Genomic DNA, 22,155 nt, shown 5'->3' with positions numbered 1-22,155 from the left:
ATTTTTTTCACCATAGTATATGCCTTGGGATAGTTGATACAGAGCGAAGTGGAGGTTGTTGGGACATTTACGATCAAGGGCTTGCTCTAAGGTGCATGTATGCATCTAGCAGTCACATGTTTGTGTGTGTGTGTGGTATAGCACACTTAGTGTCTAGGACCATGACACAGGTGGTGATGCAATACAAGGTGCCCTCTTGAGGAGGTGCCAAAGATTTAGGAAGTCCCTATGATGTAGGGCTGATTGCCTTTGATGTAGGAGAGGTGCCTATGATTTAGGACACCCTCTCTTCGACTCTAAATGAGAGGCTTCTCTCTCACAATCAATAGAACACACATTTTGGTATTCTCTTGTGTTCTCAACTCTTGTCATGATGCATCTCTTCTCTCCCACAACTTTCCAACATATGGTATCAGAGTTGTAGGTTCTAGAACACTCCTTAGTATCCTAGTTTGCCACATCATCATCGTCTTCCTCACCTCCATCTCCTTCTCTCCATTTTCCCTCTTTCTTAAAAATTATTGTGAGAACTTGTTCTCTTCACTTGGGCGACCATTCTTCGTGCCCTCTGGGCTGATGACCTTCTCATTAGGGCACACCTCCAGCTCCAAGCTTGGCGTGGAATTGTTCTTCTACTACCTGTACCAATGCGTTCTCTACGTGGATCACTTTTTTAAAATTCGGGCTGTAGACACAGAATTTTGACCAGCCCTTCTAGTTGAAGTTAGGTGACACTATGACGAAGCTCCCGATGAATTTTCAGCTCACATGCTTCAGTGGATGAGGAGAAATAAGCAAAAAACCACTCGAACTTGACGCAGCTCTCCCGGGTGGCTTGGCACAACATTGTAGGAACAAAGTGGAGACAGGTTGTGAACACAAGTGAGCAAGAGTGCACACACAAGAAAGCTCCAATAGAAATGTTCAAATGAAACAATACAAGTACTTCGTATATATAGAACCCAAGTACTACTGGTCAACCATAGGGTTGACTTTATGCCTACAACACCATATCTTTGTAACCTCTTACAAATCCCCCCTCAAAGATATGGCTGAAAGTACCCTAGAAACATCTAAGGTGTACCTTGCAGTACCTAAAGTACCATAGTTGCACAAATTCATCCAAATAGATATGCAACCTATGGGAGTACATGAAAACAATATCATTGTGAATCACTTCACAACCCCCCTTGACATTGTGAGAATGTCTTTGATCCCCAAGCCATGTTGATGTCATAAGAAAAGATCTGTTGACAGGGATTTTGTGAAGATATCCGCCACATTGTCCTCAGATGGACAATAGATGAGATCAGTGAAGCCATCAGAAATACAATCCCGTACATAATGATAATGATTTTCAATGTGTTTCATGCGAGCATGAAAGACAGGATTGTTGGCTATGGCAATGCAACTCTGGCAGAACTAATGGTGGTCATCTTCGCCACTGGAGCAAAAGTCTCCTCATAATCTATTCCCTCCTCTTGTGCATACCCCTTGGTAACCAAACGGGCTTTGTATTTCTCAACTGTGCCATCTGAATGGTATTTCACCTTATAAATCCATTTCGTGCCAACCACATTTTTCCCATTGGGCGCATCAACCAAGTCCCATGTGGCATTCTTCTCAATGGATTTAATCTCAGCTTCCATAGCTTTCTGCCATGCCGGATTATGCTGAGCATCCTTGAATCTCTGAGGCTAATTTTCAGCTTTCATCACCGAGGTCATCAAAGCAAAATTGACCTTTTTCTGATTTTTATGAGTGATGGCCCTGGTTTTCCCCAAAGTAGGCTGATCCTAAGCATCTTGAATGGTCAACCTTGCCCAACGTGGAATAGATTTCTCTGCTGTACCACTCGGAGCTGCATCAACATCTTTAGTGGGCTCACGACGTTGATAATGCCTCCAAACATGAGGCTGTCTATTCTCATTAATTGGCTGCAAATCTGAAACATTTGAGGGAGAGCCATCCTCAACATGTGGCAAGCCATCTGAATTATGAGAAGTAGAAGGGGAAGCATCAGGAGACTCCGTATCATCATCCTCAAACTGGATGATGTCCAAAGAGGTGTCATCATATGGTGGCAAGTCTGCACTAGCGGGCTGCATGCACTCATTCTCAGCAAAGAGAACATCTCTACTGATTATTACCTTCCTCGTAGTGGGATTATAAAGCCTAAATCCCCTACTTTCAGTGCTATACCCCATGAAAATGCATTTGACGCTCTTGTTATCAAGCTTTGTCCGATGTGCATCTGGAACCAAAGCATATGCAAAATTCTGAAATGACTAACCTTTGGCTTAAAGCCATACAAACCCTCAAATGGAGTCACAGCTTGACTGGGACCCAGGTGAGTGGGCGTGGCCTGCTCCGGTGGCAGGTGCTCGTCCTCTTTCTTTTTTCCAGTACTCGACGAGGGCAGGTTACAGGCTTCAGCAGAGAGACTCTCATCACCTACCATCTGCCTCACAGCATTGGCACGCACAGGGACTTACTGCAGAGCTCTTGCTGAGCTACTGAACTCACTTTTGGGGCATCAGTAGAGCCAGGAAATTCTCCTACTTTCTTTGGCTCACTATTCATAGGGGTATACCTGTGGGTACTTGGCTTTAGCAGATGGGTAGACCCTCCTTGTGTATGCGTTGTCAGCTTGCAGAGGCATCTAGTAAGCATTGTTTATGGAGCTGCCCCAGCTCTAGAGTGGTTTGGACAGGCATCTTCAGGATGTTATCATATGTTACATCCGAGTCCTTTCTGATGACATGGGGCACTGCCCTATGGGGGAGAGGATTTGGAGCCTTTGCCCTCTATGAGTCAGAGCCAGGAGACCACGGTTTCTCCATGCAGTATCGCCAGAGACGGGGTCCCACAGATGTTAGCATCATGGAGCCGCAGGACTTACTTTTGGTACCAGTACTAGCTCAGGATTCCAGGCCTACTTCACCTGCAGGGTCAGCCTGGGAGGTGATTTCTAGTATTACCCTATGGCGGATATGGTGTTCGCGATGTTCTTTTGTCCTTGGGGGCCATTTATGCACGGAGGCTAACACTCTTGCTTCCATTTGGGCGGAGATTATCTTCACTCTCAGGAGTCAGTGGGAGCGGTGTACAGGCACCTCTTTGGCAGCTCGCGGGAGACTTTTATCCTTCATGAGGACATGGGACTGCTCATTATTTTTTCATTTGACCCCTTTTGGGATGTCGTGGCATTTTAGACCACCTTCATGGCTTTTTAGCCACATTGTTGAGGCTAGGGATAGAGTACTTTCTCTCCCACCTGTTGTATGATTCGTTTTGGATGGAATATATCACTTTTTCACTTTTCAAATGGAGTCACATTAACCAAAGCTTTGGCAGGGCATTTGTTGTGAATATAAGTGGCTGTCACAATTGCTTCTCCCCAAAAAGCCTTTGAGACTCTCTTGAATTTCAGCATGCATCTTGTCATTTCTATGAGAGTACGATTCTTCCTCTCAGGGAGTGGATTCTGCTGTGGTGTGTAAGGGCATGTCAAGTGATGTTTAATCCCATGCTGCTTTAAAAATCCCTGGAATGCATGTGACATGTACTCTCCCTCTCTATATGAGTTGAGTGTTCCAATTCTAGAATTGGTTTGGTTCTCAGCCATAGCTTTGAACTCTTGAAACCAATAGAACACCTCAGATTTTTCCTTCATGAGAAAAAGCCATGTAAACCTGGAGAAGTCATCTATAAAGGTCACAAAGTACCTTGCTCCTCTATGCGTGGGAATAGTCATGGGGCCACATACATCACTGTGCACTATCTGAAACACGCTGGTTGCCTTGACCCAATTCTTGCCTTGTTTACTGAATGGCAAGCGATGCAATTTGCCAAGTGCACACCCCTCACAGTGCACACCCCTCACACACTTCATTTGCTGGTTGCTGTAATTTTGGCATTCCCCGAGTCATACTATTGTTGTACAACTAGGACAATGCCCTGTGATGGACATGTCCAAACCTGGCATGCCATAAATCAGCCTGGGAAGTGTTTGCTACAGCCAATACCTTATGATCATAAGGCTGAGCATCAAGCTTGTATAAGCCTCTGTCATATGTGCCTGTTGCTACAACCTCATACCCTTTCTTTGGATCCTTGATCCTGCATTGGTTATCCTGAAATTCGACCAACATATGTTGATCATGGGCAATGTTTGAAGCTGAAATCAGATTTTGCCTCAAATCTGAAACATACCTACTTAGCTTTCCCATTATCAAGCTGAATGGGAATGTGCCCAACTCCGATGATGTCTTGAGAAGCATCATTGGCACATGTAACCTGTCTGCCATGAACAGGTGTGATGCTCTCAAACCACTCCTGGCGAGGAGTCATGTGCTTAGTAGCACCACTGTCGATATACCATGTATCACTTGCAACAAGGGAAGCATCCCCTGATTGATTTTCAGCATTCAAATCCCCCCTGGCATCCATCTTCTCATTAAATGCAGCAAACACAAAATCTCTATCACCTTGGGCAAGATGAGCTTCACCATGTGCATCTGAAGCATGAGTTTTACTGGGGCCAACAAAATTACTGCTAGAGCTGTCCCTTTGCCTCTTCTTTTCATTGGCAATCCTTTTTTGAGACTCTACAATATAATGCCCTGGCTTCTTGCAATAATTGCATTTGCCATTTTTCTGATTTTTGCTTGAATTGCTTGCATTCCCCTCCTTGGGCTGAGTTGTATGGCTGTTTTTTGGCTCAAACTTTTTCTGAAATTTTCTTTTTCCACCCATGGCAAGTGCTTGCTCACCCTGACCAGAGGCTTTGGCAAAATTTGAGCATCTCTCCTCTTCCTGCAACAAAAGCCCAACTAACTCATCGAACGAGAGTGGGGCTGCCCTGAGAACAATGGTCGATGAAGTAACGAATGTGCCATATGAGGGCGCTAGGCTATTGAGAGTAATAGAGACGAGCTTCTTGTCTTCTATTTCCTCATCAATACTTGCGAGCTGATCACGTAGATCACTGATTTGTCAAGGCAATGGCTCTTGCCTCATTCATAACATGATACATGCTTGCCAATCTTTCCCATGCTGCCTTTGCATCATTGCACGACTTGATAGTTGTCATAATGTGCCTCTTTACCTTTGTGGCAATCAAAAACATCGCTTGGGCACTGCGGCGCTCAAACCTCTTCTGCTTTTCCGTCGATGCTATGGCAATAACAGGAGGGGCTGTAGCAGTCTGTTGTCTGCTGCCTATAGTCTAACCCGAAGAAGCTGTGCTGGATTTAGATGAGCCTGCTGGCCTCACCTCATCCCCACTAACAATATCCCACAAGCCCTTACCAACCAAGATGTTCTTAAGCATGAATGACCACAAGGCATTTTTTGGTAGATGACAAAGGAGCTGAAGTGAGCTGTTTGGAGCTAAATGAAGCTATCGGGAGTACTTCTGAACACAATACACGTGTAGAGAAGAGCCTGGAGAAGTATGGAGAGGCTTGGAGCTGCTGGAACACACCCGGGAGAGACTGGAGCTGAGAAAGGTCAAGATCTGAGCAGAAACGCCCAAAAACAGCCAAAAACTACTTGAATCGCCTTCTGATAAGTCGTACGGGCTCGAAATCAGGTTCCGACAAGTCGTACGGACTCATGGCAATGTCGCGCAACTGAACGAATAGATTCGTACGGACTGTACGGATAGAAAAAAACAGTTCCCCCCCCCTTTCCCCACTTGAAATGCTGCGGGACAGATTTGTTTGTACATGGGCAGCTCTGAAATTTTGAAAAACGTTGAAATCGGACCTCAAAAGATCAAAAAATAGCCACCGGACTGTTGGAGCTACCTCAAACAAAAGGTGGAGAATTGAATGTGAGAACCAAGAACGCGCACTAGAGCACCAAGCTTGTGGGAGTCTGGAAGTAAGCGCGGGAATGGGCTCTAGAGACGGAAGCGCTCTGATACCAAATGTAGGAACAAAGTGGAGACAGGTTGTGAACACAAGTGAGCAAGAGTGCACACACAAGAAAGCTCCAATAGAAATGTTCAAATGAAACAATACAAGTACTTGGTATATATAGTACCCAAGTACTATTGGTCAACCATAGGGTTGACTTTATGCCTACAACACCATATCTTTGTAATCTCTTACAAACATTGCACAATTCCTCTTTGGTGGCTCGTCTTTGGTATAAGACCTTTCATTCTGCATAAGAAGCCCCTTTAACGATCTCTTTATCAGTGCAAATTGAGCTCTCTAGTTTGCTACTATTTCTACAAGTACTTTTTTAGAAGAATGCTTTGTTTATGGTTGGCTAAGTCAACTTAAATTTGGGTTTTTTCATTCCAAAATCTTCTTTACATAGTGAAATGCACTTTTTGCTTTGGATTTATATACATATGAATGCCTTCATCATGTTGCTCTTCCAATGCTTCATATGTGAAAGCAAAAGAGAAGAAGAAAGAAGCTTCAAGCACCTAGATTCTCCCACTCTATAAATGTGAGGCTTCTCTCTCACAATCAATAGAACACACATTTTGGTCTTCTCTTGTGTTCTCAACTCTTGTCATGATGCATCTCTTCTCTCCCACAACTTCCCAACAGGAGTAGGAAATGCTTCCTGGATTACGCTTCCTGATGGTCAATGCTTGGTCAACCAAGAGCTTGCTGATGACTTTATCCCCTTAAAAGATTTTTGCCAAACTTTGGGCTCCATTATTAACCACTCGAAAACAGATTATGCTTCAATTCTCAATAATTTGGTGCGAGTGTTGAAAATTTTGGCATCCAAGAGACTTGCAAGAGGATAGATTTCTAGGTTGCTTGGGATACCTATGGGTTTTGATGTCAGCTAGATGGGATGAGTTCCCAAAAAGAACTCAAAAGGTTACGCTTAAGTTCTCAATAATGCGGTGTCAATGTTGGGAAACATGGGATGCAAGAGACTGGAAAGAGGATAGAGCATGTAGGTTCCCAGGTGGCCTGTGCTAGGAGGACTATCTTTCTCGGGAAGTGGAGTGGCTCCCCTTTTCTCTCAGATCCCACCATAGGTTTGAGGTGGCATTTTCAGCCTCAACCTTCATGCTTCATTGGCTCTTTTAATGAGTAGGTTGTTAACCCACTTAAGAGTATTCGTTTTTTCATGCTATGCATGATGTACTTTTGCCATGAGCATTGCTCTTGGGTTTTTTTCATACTTTGTAGAAGTCTTTTCGTTGACAAAAAATAAAAAAAGGAAAGAGGGCAGATTTCCAGGCTGCTTGGGATAGCTAGGTTTTAATGTCAAGATGACAGCTAGATGGGACTAGGTCTTGGGTAAGGTTAAAAAGAAGTTTGATAGGTGGAGAGGCCATCAACCTAACTGAGCTGGCTGGAAAATGGTGTTGAATCACTGAAAATCCCCAATAGCCATCTTCTACCTTTCATGCTGTCTCCCCTCTCAAAAATGGTTAATGTCTTTCATTTCCTTGTGCATTGCAAAAGCCAACCCAAAGTTGCCTGACTGATCTGAAGATCTCAAAATTTTCACAAACCCACGCTATGCTGATGAGTGGATAAATGAATGAAAAGCTTAGAAAACCCATTGTTGATTGAAGTAGAGGCATCATGTAAAATAAAGAATATAAAAGAGGAAATTTTCCCTTTGAAGTAACTCCAATCATGATCCCAATCTGTTGTCACAACGTTAATAATCTCAGCTCTGAATTTGAAACTCTATAAATCTTTCAGGTTGCCAAGCAAGAAGCAGAAGCAAATGTCCAAGCAGCTCAAGCAAAAGCCATCGCAGACAGTGCTCAGCGTGATGTTGATCAGGCCATGCCTGCTCTTGAAAATGCTCTTTCAGCACTAAAAAATTTGACAAAGGCTGATATTGTGGAAGTAAAATCATTGAAAAATCCCCCAGAAGGAGTGAAGATGGTCATGGAAGCCACCTGCATTATGTTCAATGTAGCACCAAAGATGGTGCCAGATCCTAACAAGGCAAGGTCAAATGAGGAGTAATCTTTCTATTTTGTTGCATCTTGATGATCTGCTAGCATCATTAATTTATCCTTTTACCTATTCAGTGCTGCTGTCTTTTTTTAATGTCTGTGAGCAGCTAGGGAAGAAGATTCCAGATTATTGGGAACCAAGTACAAAAATGCTTACTGATCCTCAGAAGTTCTTAGACTCACTGCTTCAGTTTGACAAGGACAACATATCTGCCGCAACCATTGAGAAAATTGAGCCATACATTGAAATGGAAGCTTTCACTCCAGAGCAGGTGTAAATCTGCATAGCTGTCACTATACCTTATTACTTTAAAAATCATGTTTCTCATGCTCTGTACGATATATTTCTGCCTTGAATACTTTGCTCTTGGCTGATTCTTTCATACTTCATAGAAGTCTATTTCTTGAGGGGGGGAGGGAACATGTGGTAATGGCATCAAATACAGGAACATAACATTCCAGCAGAAATATTTTCAAAACACATATAAGTCATTTAGCATGGCAACACACATTCCTTGAGCTCTAAATGTTGCAAGCATTGGTTAATAATTTGATTGTAATCATGAAATAAATTCATATTTGGAACCAGCAACTATCTTTTCTTCCCCTACATTTTTACTGTACAGATCTACGTTAAATCTAAATGACCATAAATAAGGGAGAATAGTTTTTGTATCAAATTTACTACCGGTACTGCATTGTGATTATTAATTTCCTTAACCATACTAATTTCGTGATGTAGGTTGCAAGGGTTTCCAAAGCATGCACTTCTATTTGCATGTGGGTGAGGGCTATGCATGCTTATTACTTGGTCTGTTTGGTTGTGGCTCCAAAGAGGGCCCAGCTGGCTATAGCACAAGGTCAGCTAGATTCAACCAAACAGCAGCTCAACAATGCACAGACTAAGCTGAAAGAGGTTTTCATCCTTTCCTTTCAAGGTTCTGTTCACGTAATTTAAATAAGTAATTTAAAAGAGATGTATGAGCAGTGATTGTGTTAGATCCATTGAAAGTAAAATGTGCTCAAAGTTTGTGTAGGAACACGAAGTGAGGGAGAGAGCTGGACAGCAGATTTTGCTAGCTTACGCATGAAGCTTTATCATAAGATATAACTTTGGCAAGCATCCAATTTGAAAAGGTTTTGGGTTGGAGAACCCAAGAGTTTGTACCACAGTCAATGTCTTTGTTCTCAATGTCCATAAGTGAAGATCCTAAAACCTGTAATGAGACAATGTAATGAGGGAATTGCAGGAAAAGTAATGTAATGTAATGAGGAAAGTGAAGGAATGGCTTAAGGCAAGAAAGTCTCTTTGTTTTTTTTAATGGTTCTATTAGATGTTTGTGACATGCTAGTATGAGCATACACAGAAAACGTTTGAGAGAGAGAACCAACGTGAACTTTGGATAAGGAATGAACACAAAACAAGTGATAGTACGTCTAGTGACCACTGGGTATATATATGGACCCACAGTGTCACACAACGACAGCAAGTCTAAATAACATAAATAAATATAGACTACCTTACATGTCCATGTCCTACATACCCCCCCTCAATGGTATGGATGTGATACTCTAAGAAGTATATAGGGTACCTAAAGTACCATGGTTGCACAAATTCATCGATGAAAGGATATAGCAACCTGTGGGTAGTGTACACATGGTCACAATGTCATTTGGCTACCCCCCTTGACCTTGTGGAAATGTCCCTCATCCTTAGCTTCTCTCGGAACTGGTAGAGCGCAAATAGATGAGCTTCCCAACCAGGTGCATGTATAATGTGCCATCAAACTTCTCAGCAGTATCATACTTGCTAAGTTTGAGCCCCTTCTCATAGGAGGAGACACGGCTTTGCTGTCCTGCGTATTAAATTGCTGAATTATACTCAAGGCATAGTTGGACTGAAGTGCCATGTGCCGTTTGCCAAAACTCAAGTCCCAAACAATATTGTAACAGCCTCAAATCAGTCATCTCAAACTCTGAGAATAGCATGGTCTTGATGGCTGCAATCTTCTCTGCATTATTGCCTGTGAGTGTAGTATCATACACACATAAAATGAGGATGACTATGTAGTCATGTCCCTACAAAACATACAAGTTATGCTCACTTGACAGTAGACAAGCATGTATGCGATGATACCAAGCGCGTGGTGCTTGTTTTAAACCATATAATGCTTTCCACAACTTGCACACTTTCTGTTCCTGTCCTGCAACACTAAAGCCTGGATGTTGCTTCACATATACCTCCTCTTCGAGGTCTTCATTGAAGAAGGTTGTCTTGACATCAAACTGATATATTGGACAACCATATGAGGCAGCCATAGCCACAGCATACTTGATAGTAGTCATCTTGGCCACAGGAGCAAATGTCTCCTCATAGTCAATGCCTTCTGCCTGTGAATATCCCTGGGCAACCAAGCGTGCCTTATATTTTTCCACTTCGCCACTGGCATGATATTTCACCTTGTATACCTCCTTCGCGCCAATGACAAATATGCCCATTGGTAGAGCTACTAGTTCCCATGTTGCATTCTTCTTTTTTCCATGAAAAAGACTTCTATTAAGTAAGAACAAAAACCCGCGAGAGCAAGCTCAAAGCGGAATACATCATGAAATCATGAGGATAATAAAAAACCCCCTCAGAGTGAGGTGGAAAGAAACCAAGGCTGAGGCTGAAAGTGCCATCTCAACCCTGTAGTAGATTCAGAGAAGAAAGGAGAATCCTTCCATTCCCTGAAGAAAGAAGCCCTCCTAGCTGAGGCTGCACGGGAGTCCCCCTGCATACCCGTCCATACGGCCATCAGAGTGTGTACGATGTCTGTCCAGATACTAGCCAATGTGTGCGAGGGATGAACCTGAGTACCCTCCATAGCCTCTGTGCATCTGGATCTCCAGATATGCCAGGCTGCTATGCTCGCTATAATCTCCCAAGAAGTATCCACAGAGGCATGTACAGCTGTAAAAGGACGGTGTGTAACCACATCCAACGAGCAGAGCTCAACCCGATGATGTCGAACTGAAATGGCCCGGGAGGAGTCAAGTCCCTCATAGAAAACCTGAGGTCCTGTAAGAGAAAGCCAAGCCACCGAGCCCCAAGTCATAAAGAGTGGGGAATGGGCAAAGTGACTGAAGATCCTGGCTATCCCCATCCAAATCAATCTCGCCTGTCTGCAATCCCATAAGCAATGCTGAATAGACTCCGAAGCAGAAAGGCAACGAGGGCAAGTAGGGTCGGCTCCGAATCTGGACCTCCAAAGGTTCACTGCAATCCCTCCATGGATAGAAAGCCAAAAGAAGATAGTGATCTTTCTATTCCTGTGGGATTTCCAGAGCCTCCTCCAGAAGTACCTCTGCTGATCTGCAGTAATACCAAAAGTCTCCCAATGAGGAACTCTGGAGGGTCTCCAACCTCTACTACTGAGCTGAAATCTCCTGGCATTACTGACCGTGTAACGAAAGAAGGGGATGGTCTTCTCTCGATGCCCCGCGTCAATCCACTCCCACTCTCCGGGGTCCCACTGTAAATACCTGATGGGAACTCCTCCATAGAGCCAAAGTCTCCAAGACCCGGTGGAGAGTAACTGGGGGTCAGGGTCTAAGAACCACTCTGAATCTGATCCCTGCATCAAAAGGCCTACGACCCTGATAGGCTGAAAAGCAGACTCAAGCAATATATCATCTGTAGATCTGAGCAATCTGCCACCATCCTGGACACTGAAAACCAAAGCATCCTCCTGTGCACCTCGGAAGGCTAAGACCTGAAGTGGAACCCCGCCTCTCGAGAAAGTACCTGCCCAAATGGAGGTAGTGAGAGGCATATCATCTGTGTCTATCCAAGCCTCTGGAAGGGCTGACTCAATCTGCAAGATCCTCCCTGCACTCCCTCTGAGATGTCCTATCAACCCTGACTTGGTTTCCTCTGGAAGCCTACGGAAGGCTTTCCAAGATCCCAAAGAAGAAGCAGGTCCCCTCTCCCACCTGGCCCACTGCATGTAGAGTGAGGCACCCAGTGGTCTGCCACGATCATCTAAAATACTGTCGTTCCACATGATGGGCTGCCTATCAATCTCTTCCCGGGAGGAAGGAGGAATCCTCCGAAGAGAGCTTCTGAAACTAGCCCAAGCTTTCAGAATGGCAACCATGAGAGGGGATGAAGGTGATCTGAGGTGTGCTGAGGTGAAAATCCATCTAACACTGCTCATCCAGTCTCCTCCTGAGGAAGGTGTGCACCTCTGTATGCTGCTGATAAGAAAGTCCTTCCACGGTTCCTGTCCTGGCATAAGTCCTCGCACCACTATCTTGCAAAGTAAGGCTCTGTACTGTAAATCTGGATCAATAATATTGAGACCCCCATCCTGTGTAGGGAGGATGAGGGTCTCCCAAGCCACCCTGGCTAAGGCATCTGCTGTGCCATCAAGCCCACTCCAGAGAAAGTTCCTGATCGGTCTTCTGAGCTGAATGATGCAGTCCCTAGAACGGCACCAACATGAACAAATAAACCAGGCCGTGGCCAAAAGGACCTGGTTGACCACCACAACTCTAGAGGCAAGATCCAGCTTGGCTGAGCTCCAAAAGAGAAGCTTCCTTCTGATGCTCTCCAACACGGGAGCAAACTGCTGCGTGGTAGAAATACCCAAGCCGACCTGGCAGCCCAAATACCTGATAGGCACACCCCTCTGAACCCAAGTGAACCCTATGTCAAGTCCCCAAACTGGAGTGTCCTCATCACTGATCCAAAAGCCATTGGATTTATGCCAATTTATCTGCGCCCCTGCCGCCAAGCAAAATAAATCCAATGCTGTCCTGAAAGAAGTCAATGTCTGTGGAGAGGCATCCAAATAAATCGCTGTGTCATCAGCCAACTCACTGTCAAGCAGCTCCTCTTCTCTTCTGATAGGAAGTCTCAGCCCAAAGATGTCAGCTTGAGATCTAACATAGATGCTCATAGCTTCGGCCACGAATAAAAAAAGGAAAGGAGCAAGGGGGCATCCCTGACGGACTGATCTCGAAATCTGAAATCTCTCACCCCTTACCCCACCAATAAGTACCTGGCTATGGGCTGATCTGTACAAAGAGGAAACACCTCTGATCCAAACATCAGTGAATCCAAAGCGTAGTAGGGTGCCCTCTAAAAAACTCCAATCTACTCTGTCATAAGCTTTTTCAAAATCCAACAGTAGAATGGCAAGATTCTGGCCACTCTGCACGGCCCACTCTGAAGCTTCCCAGAAAGAAAAAATGTTATCAAAAATACTTCTGCCATGCACAAATCCCGTCTGAGTGTCGTGGATAAGATCAGGGAGAAGTGGCTGCAATCGGAGGCTGATAGCCTTGGCCAGAATCTTGTAACAAGTCCCCAGAAGTGTGATAGGCCTCCACTGGGACAATAAATTTCTGCTACCTCCTTTTGGGATAAGGTGGATGAGGCCCTCTGTAAGCGATTCAGGCATCTCGCCAGAGTCCCAAATGGCCTGCATGGCTGAAGTAATATAGTCTCCAATCATATCCCAAAATGCAATGAAAAAAGACGGAGTGAGGCCATCTAAACCTGGGCACTTGCCCTTGTGAAGGGCTGAAAGTGCAGTCCTGAACTCTGTGTTGGTGAAAGGTGCGTCAAGTAGAACATGCAAATCCGGATTCACCAACACTGGGATACTCTGCCAAATAGCCTGTCTAGCATCCTCTATATCGTGTGTCTCAGGATCAGCAGTAAGGAGGGTGGCATAGAAATCTGAAGCTATGCGTAAGACGTCATCTGGCTCTGTCTGTAAAACCCCATGTGAGTCAATAAGCTGAGATACACTCTCTCTACTATGTCTAGGGCCAAGAGTAGAGAAGAAGTGTTTATTGACTCTACCACCCATCTGAATCCAGAAGGACTCCCGTGCATGAAAGGCATACTCTGCTCTCTGATCAAGCAATAACTGCAAGTGAGCCCTCGCTGCAGCAAGGCGCTCCTGAATCCAAGCATCTGAAGGCCGTTTCTGCTCTTCCCTCTGCAAAGCTGCTAACTGCTGGCGAACACCAATCTCACGTCTGAGAATATCTCGTCTCCTGGTAGAAGCAACTGAGCAGTAAAAGTCACTAATACCAGAGAGGGCAGCGGCTAAATGTGAAGGATGTGGCTGCCCTCCCTGGACATGAGCAAACCATACCCGTAGGGCTGCCTCTGTAAGGTCCTCCTCTGTGTAAAAGGCATCTGGGATCCTGATGCTGGCTGATCGGCCTCTCAAGTGAGGCTCTGAGATAGCCAAAACAACAGGGAAATGGTCTGAGGTGGAAACCCCTGCAGCAATGCATACCGATCCCCCTCTGTCAAGTGCCCAGTCATCTACATAAAATCTGTCAATGCGTGCATGAATAGGCATCTGTTGCCTCCTGTTCGACCAAGAGAACAGGAGGGACTGTGGCTGAATAAGAAAGGCATCATCACACCAAGTATCTCTGCCACAGAAATGGAAAAGGAAGGCATCCCAAGCTGCTCTCTCCAAAGAGTGAAGTCCGCCTTCTCTACCCCCTTTTTTGTCTGAAGGTAACTCGACCATGTTAAAGTCACCTCCAATCACCCAAGAATCCACAATGGGGGCCCAGGAGAGCAAAGTCTTCCACATAAGAACACGTTCCCCTCTAATGTTGGAGGCATATAGGTTGAGGAAGCCAACCTTACGCCCTCCAATCAAGAGAATAATCCACTGAGCTCTAGAGGGGATAATGACTCCGTGCCCAACAACTAAGGGGAGAACCGACTGCGAAACTGAAATAGAAGTGCCTCCCCTAGTGCCCAATGCAGGCGACCAAAAAGTATGTCCTGAGAGCAACTTGCCTGACTTGGCACAATCTCTATAATCCAGCTTGTGCTCTTGAATAAATAATATATCAATGGGACCACCAGTAACACCTGGATGAAGCTGATCCCGGATCAGCTGTCTGCGGCGGCGATGTGGGACGCCACCTAGGCCCTGTATGTTCCAACTGATAATCCTCATCGACGGGAGGATGTAGAGTGGAACACCTTACCCGACCTAGTGGCGGAAACAAACCCCTCAACAGGGGAAGACCTCCTGGATGGAGGGAAGGAACCCAGTGGAGGAAAGTCAATAGGGGAAAGAATCCTGGCACCTGAAGAAGAAGCCCTGTCAATAGAAAATCCAACCACTGGCTCCCCAAAAGTAGCGGGAACAAACTCCTCCTCTGGGAAATCTGAACTCTCTGCCAAGGCTGAAAATGAGTTCCTGTGGAGCAATCCAGACACCGGAGTACGAAGGATCCCTTGTGAGGGAAGAGGATCAACAGTGTAAGCTATCCCCTTCCCCCTGTCCAAGGGAGGGAGTGAGGAAGGCTCTCTACCCGGTGTCTGCCCAGCCGCGGAAATCTCTCCGTCCTCAAGAGGAACATCTGGCAGTGCTGGATCTAAGGAAGAAGCTGCAACTGGGGAGGAGGTCGAAGCTTCAGCGTCTCGGACTGTGCAAGGTGAGACAGGAAGGACAGCTCGAGGTGAAGCAGAATCTACTAAGGTACCCTCGTGAACTGAAGGAGGGACCTGCACACGTACTGGAACCCACTGTAAAGCGTCACGTGTGCCTGAGGGAGGTGGGGGTCGAGGAGCAGGACCTGTACCACCCCCCTGGTGAGGCCGAGGAATAGGTACTGGACCTGTACCACCACCTGACTGAGCAGGACCGCCACGTGAAGAATGAGGAGCAGGAGCTGGACCTGTACCACCCCTCTGTCGAGGTCGAGGGGCAAGTGCCGGGTCTAATCTCCCCCCCTGTCCCCCCTGTCGATGTCCTGAGGCGGTAGCTGTACCAGAGGTCTTCTTAGGCCTTTTCTTCTTTCTGGGACAATCCCTGGCAAAGTGTCCCGAGGTCCTGCAAATCCTGCACTGGTCCTGCCTGCCTGAAATCTCCACTCTCTGGCGAAAAAAGGAACCATCCGGGCGCTGTATCATGACGTGGTCCATCTCGAGGTTAGGATCCTTGAAAAGGACCCTAACTCTAGGAACCCCATCAGCCTTGGTTGCCTCTGCTGCAGTCAATGGCAACCCAGGGAGGGGTGGGATCTCAGCAACTACGCCAAAATGCTCCCCAATAACAGAAAGAAGTCGATAGTAGACCTGGGGAAGCCCGGGGAACCTGATGAAGAGCGAAAAGAATTTCTTATCTGCCTCAACTGGGTCGAAACCAAGGTGAAAGGCTTCAAAGAAGATCTTCCTGTGTCCCAGGTGTAAAAGCTCGGCCTTGAGCACAGTGCTCGCAGCCTCTGGAGTGTCAAAAACAACCTGGAAGAAACCTCGTCCCAGAAGGCGAACATCTACCAATCGAGGAGCGAGGTCTGGGGGGAGAGCCGCAAGCATCCAGTCTCTGGCTTGGGATCTGGAAGGGTGAGACCCGAAGATGCGTGCTAACAAAGTGGTAGAGCACTCAATCTCTACATCCTTCCTGAGCTGCTGCAACTCGTCTTTAGAGAATGTGATAGTTTTCGCGGCCGGTGGAGATGGAGTAGGATTGGCTGACGGGGAATCCATCGCCAATCAAGGTGAGGAGGCCGACTCGAACAGGAAAAAAGGCTCCTTCCGTTCCAAAAAACTGCGAGGGGCAAGGGAGGGGAAAGGAGGCTAGGAGGAAGCAGGGGGGAAGGGGAGGGAAGGAGGAGAGGGGCTAAGGCTGAGAGGGGAGAGGGGCAAGGAGGGAGGGGAAGGGAGAGGAGAAGAAAGGGAGGAGTGAGAGGAGGAGAGGGGGCGGGAGAGCAAGCAGGGAGGGGGCGGGACAGCAGGGGAGGGGGCGGGACAGCAGGAGAGGGGGCGGGACAGCAGGGAGAGGGAGCGGAGCAGCAGGGGAGGGGGCGGGACAGCAGGAGAGGGGGCGGGACAGCAGGGAGAGGGAGCGGAGCAGCAGGGGGGAAGGGGCGGAGGCAGGGGGAGAGGGGGAGCAGCAGGGAGAGGGGGCGGAGCAAGGGGGGAGGGGACGGAGCAGCAGGGAGAGGGGGCGGGACAGCAGGGGGCAGAGGGGAGCAGCAGGGGGGAGGGGCGGAGGCAGGGAGAGGGAGCGGAGCAGCAGGGGGGAGGGGACGGAGGCAGGGAGAGGGGGTGGGACAGCAAGGGGGAGGGGGCGGAAGCAGGGAACAGAGGGAGGGAGTGAGGGACAGGCAGGGGGAGGGGGCGGAGCAGCAGGGGGGGAGGGGGGGAAGCAGCAGGGAGGGGCTAGGGACAGGCTGAGGGGGGAGAGAGACGGGCTGAGGGAGGGGGAGCAGCAGGGGAACGGGGAGGAGCAGCAGCTCAACTTGTTGCATTCTTCTGGATAGAAGACATTTATGATTTCATTGCATTCAACCATTGAGGATTAGTTTGTGCTTCCTGAAAATTAGTAGGTCCACTAGAGCTTCCATCACTGCGGTCATCAATGCATAGCTTTCTTCATGAAGTCTCTTTGTGGCACCTCGTGTCCTGCCAAGAATGGGCTGTGAAAATGCCATCTCAACCCTGTAGAAGTCTCAGTAAAGAAGGGAGAGTCTCTCCAATCTCTGAGAAAAGTAACTCTCTTGGAGGAGGCTGCTCGAGATGATCCCTACAGGGTCGCCCAAATGGCCATCAGAGTGTGTATCATATCTGTCCAAGTACTGGCCAAGATCTGAGAAGGGTGAACCTGAGAATCCTCCAAAGCCTCAGTGCATCTGGCTCTCCAAATGTGCCATGCTGCAATGCTAGCTAGGATCTCCCATGGAGAGTCGACCGAGGAGTGAGCAGCCCTGAAAAGAGTGGCTGGAACATCCTCTAGAGAGCACGACTCCACAAGGTGATGTCGGATGTGAAGAGCCCAAGAGGAATCAAGTCTCTCAAAAAATACATGGGGCCCTGAAAGAGTAAGCCAAGCCACTGATTCCCAGGTCATATAGAAATGTAGGCGAACAAAAGTGCTGAAAAGTCTTGCAATCCCCTTCCATATGATTCTCGCCTGTCTGCAATCCCAAAGGCAGTGCTGTATTGTCTCCAAAGCAAAAAGGCAGCGAGGGCAAGAAGGGTCAGCTCCAAACTTGGACCTCCAATGGTTTACTGCTATCCCACCATGAATAGAAAGCCAAAAGAAGAGAGTGATTTTTCTATTCCGGTGCGATTTCCAGAGTCTTTGCCAAAAAATTTTCTGCAAGTCAGCAGGAATCTGAAAGTTCTCCCAATGATGAGCTCTGGTGGGCCTCCAACCCCTACAGCTGAGCTGGAATTTCCTGGCATTACTGACCGTGTAACGAAAGAAGGGGATGCCCTTCTCTCGGTGCCCTTCATCTATCCATTCCCATTTCCTAGGGTCCCACTGCAAAAACTTAATTGGGACACCTCCATAGAGCCACAGCCTCCATGAGCCAAGGGCGAGGAGAAGCGGGTTAGGATCCAAGTACTACTGTGAAAGAGCGCCATGCTCCATGAAGCCCACTATCCTGACTAGCTGAAACGGTACCTCCAACAAATATTGTCTGTGGATTTGGACAGCCTACCCCCCGAAGAAACATCAAATACTAAGGCATCCTCATGTGGGTCAAGAAAAGCAATCACCTGTAAAGGAACTCCCAATCTGGAAAATGCCCCCATCCAGGTGGAGCAAGTAATAGGCATGTCATCTGTGTCCACCCAATCCAAGGGCAAGGCTGCATCAATCTGTTGGACTCTCCCTGCACTCCCTCTGAGATTAAGAACCATTTGGGCCTGTTGGTCTGCAGGAAGCTTCCTGAAGGCTTTCCATGCTCACACTGTAGATGTAGGGCCCCTCTCCCATCTTGGCCATTGCATGTAAGGAGAAGCCCCAAGTGGTCTGCCAAGCTCATCCAAAATCCTATCATTCCACATGATAGGCTGCCTTTCAATCTCTTCACGGGTGGATGGGGGAATCCTGCGAAGAGTACTCCTGAAGCTCGCCCATGCTTTCAGGATAGCAACCATAAGAGGGGAAGAGGGAGACCTGAGGTGGGCTGTGGTGAAAACCCATCTAGTACTGTGTGTCCAATCCTCTCCTGAAGTGGGCGTGCGAGACTGTATGCATCTGATAAAAATATCCTTCCAAGGCTCTTGCCCTGGCATAAGCCCTCTCACAACGAACTTGCAGAGTAAAGTTCTGCAATGTAGATCTGGGTCGATGATATTCAAACCCCCTTCTCTTGTAGGAAGAATCAAGGTCTCCCAAGCCACCCTGGCTGTAACATCAGTTGTGCCATCTAGACCACTCCATAAAAAGTTTCGTACAGGCCTCTTAAGCTGAGTGATACAATCCCTAGAGTGGCACCAACAAGAGCATACAAACCATGCTGTGGCTAGAAGAACCTGGTTAACCACCACCACCCTGGAGGCCAAGTCAAGTTTGGCTGAGCTCCAGAAAAGGAGCTTTCTTCTTATGCTTTCCAACACCGGAGCAAACTGTTGTGAAGGAGAGATGCCCACCCCAACCTGGCAGCCCAAATATCTGACGGAGACGCCCCTCTGTACCCAAGTGAAGCCAATATCATTACCCCAATCCGGGGTGTCATCCTCGCAAATCTAAAAACCACTGGATTTATGCCAATTAATGTGTGCACTTGCAGCCGTGCAAAACAACTGTCCAGAGGGAAGTGAGTGTCCTGGGGGAGGCATCCAAAAAAACAGCCGTTTCATCTGCCAACTCACTATCCAGGCTCTTCTTCCCGGCGGATAGGAAGCCTCAGCCCATAAATATCAGCTTCAGATCTAATGTAGATACTCATAGCTTCCGCCACAAACAGAAAAAGAAACGGGGCAAGAGGACATCCCTGGCGGACGGATCTGGAAATCTAAAACCTGTCCCCTCTTACCCCCCCAATGAGCAACTGGCTATGGGCTGATCTGTAGAGAGAGGATACTCCCTAATCCATGCATCTTAAAAACCAAAGCGAGATAGAGTACCCTCTAAAAAATCCCAGTCTAGTCTATCGTAAGCTTTCTCAAAGTCCAAGAGTAGAATGGCTAATCTCTGGCGGCTCTGCATGGCCCATTCTGAGGCCTCCCAAAATGAGAAAATATTATCAAAAATACTTCTGCCATGCACAAACCCTGTCTGCGTGTCATGAATCAAATCTGGAAGAAAAACCTGTAGCCGTAGACTAATGGCTTTCGCCAGAATCTTGTAAAAAGTGCCCAATAGAGTGATGGGTCTCCATTGAGACACAAGATTCCTATTACCCCCCTTTGGGATGAGATGAATGAGACCATCTGTAAGTGAGTCCGGCATCTCACCAAAGTCCCACACGCCCTGCAGGGCTGATGTAATGTGATCACCAATCAATGCCCAAAAAGTAATAAAAAAGGAGGGTGTAAGTCCATCTGAACCTGGGCACTTGCCCTTGTGAAGGGCAAGTAATGCAGTCTTGAATTCTGCATTGGTGAAAGGTGCATCCAGAGAAACATACATCTCTCCCTTCACCAATACAGGCATACACTGCCAAATAACCTTTCTGGCATCATCAATGGCCTGTGTGCCTAGATCTGCAGTAAGAAGGGATGCAAAAAAATCAGAAGCTTTACGCATGACAGCATCAGGATCTGACTGTAACACCCCGTTTGAGTCAACAAGCTGCGAAACACTATCTCTACTATGTCTGGGCCCATGAGTAGAGAAAAAGTGTTTGTTGACCCTGCCACCCATCTGAATCCAAAAGGATTCCCGTGCATGAAAGGCATATTCTGCTCTCTGATCCAACAATGTCTGCAAATGAGCCCTTGCTGCAGCAAGGCGCTCTTGAATCCAAGCATCTGTGGGCCTCGTCTGCTCTTCCCTCTGAAGGGACGCTAACTGCTGGCGTATACCAATCTCACATATGAGAATCTCACGTCTCCTAGAATCAGCGACTATATGATAATAGTCACTAATTCCGGATAAGGCTGCAGCTACCTGAGATGGGTGGACAGCTCCACCCTGTATGTGAGAAACCCAAATCTGTAAAATATCCCTATTGGGGTCTTTTTCAACTTGACATTTATGAGAAAAGATTCAATCTTGCATTTTCAATAAGCACTCCCACTGCTACGATGCAAAATGTGGCGTTATGGCATGCCAGATATGGGCACATGAGCTATGGCAGCTTGATGATACTTCAGAAGCATGCTATGGTTGATGCATTCCTGTTTTGGTTCCTTGTGCTGATGAGGTTGCTCCTGTCTCTTCAGATGTTCATGGGAGGAGCTTTCTCTTATGGAGCAAGCCCTTGCTGAAGCTCGTGCCTTACTCCATGCTAATGCTACTATTTTGGCCGAGATCCATCAGCAGCCCCCTTTCTCTCTTGTTCCTACTTCTTCACCTCTTGATAGAGGTAAGGGGATTATCGCTTTTACTCCTTCAGGGATCCTCCACACACCGGCGCTAGTTCTCACTCATTAATTCTTTTGCAGTTCTGGTAGACATGGTAGAGTTTGATTTAAAGGAGGAGTTTGTACCCTCTACCCATCTGTACAGTTGGAAAGATATGTTAGAAACTGTTAACATCTGAACAAAACAAAATTATTCAATAAGTTCAAAGGCATAGCATGAAATAGACATTAGTAGAGGGAATGACTTTTTACCTCTAGATTTATTGGCTCTATTGAATCCAAAAGAGAGACATTAGGAGGACAGTGTTCCAATGCATCTAGAAGCCTTCTAATACTACTGCAATACATATAATTTAGTTCGTATGATATCAAAATAATGAAGTTTTAAGTTCAAAAAGCACACACAGCACTTACAATTTCAGCTCTCTGTGTGTGTTTTTAAGAGAGTTGAATATAAAGCATTGCTTCTGTTGGATGTCAATAGAAACAAAACTCCAGTGGTCATTGCATAAGGAAAAAAGCATTAGGAAATCAAAGGCTACAAGAGTTCTCAATCTTAAAGAAGAATCTTAAAAGAAGTAGTCACCCACATACCTATTATGGTATGAAAGTAGCAAAACATCAATTACTTCAAAATTGCAGTGTCTGAACCAGTTGGAAATACTGATGGGAGTTTCCTTTGCATCTCTTAACTTAGAAGAAATGGTAGGATCAATAATATGGACTGTATGTTGTACAGAGGGGTGAAGCCAGCTTCTCATCATGCTGCATAGGACCAAAAAATAATTAGGGTAGGGTATAAAGGAGGTACAAGGAGGATTCTTTTGCAAAAAATGTAAAATAATAGACACTTACTAGAGCATTGCAAGAATGATAGTATTTGAGAGCTTCACGTCAA

The 22,155-nt window shown here is 46.6% G+C and overlaps 1 protein-coding gene across 1 annotated transcript in view; it reads left to right on the top strand.

Annotated features, from left to right (window-relative positions):
- LOC147901134 (uncharacterized) overlaps window positions 1-22,155 on the top strand; it is a 467,121-nt gene that overhangs the window by 338,156 nt on the left and 106,810 nt on the right. Inside the window, exons 33-35 of the mRNA XM_087376081.1 lie at window positions 7,698-7,949; window positions 8,068-8,232; window positions 8,703-8,876. Coding sequence (XP_087232207.1) covers window positions 7,698-7,949; window positions 8,068-8,232; window positions 8,703-8,876 — 591 coding nt within the window. The remainder of the gene's footprint in view (window positions 1-7,697; window positions 7,950-8,067; window positions 8,233-8,702; window positions 8,877-22,155) is intronic.

Source organism: Dipteris shenzhenensis, chromosome 6, assembly GCF_047967505.1.
Source record: "Dipteris shenzhenensis isolate YYH24624 ecotype China chromosome 6, Dip_SZ_1.0, whole genome shotgun sequence".
Taxonomy (NCBI): domain Eukaryota; kingdom Viridiplantae; phylum Streptophyta; class Polypodiopsida; order Gleicheniales; family Dipteridaceae; genus Dipteris; species Dipteris shenzhenensis.
The sequence above is the reverse complement of the archived record's forward strand: the minus strand, read 5'-3'. Positions and strand labels throughout refer to the sequence as shown.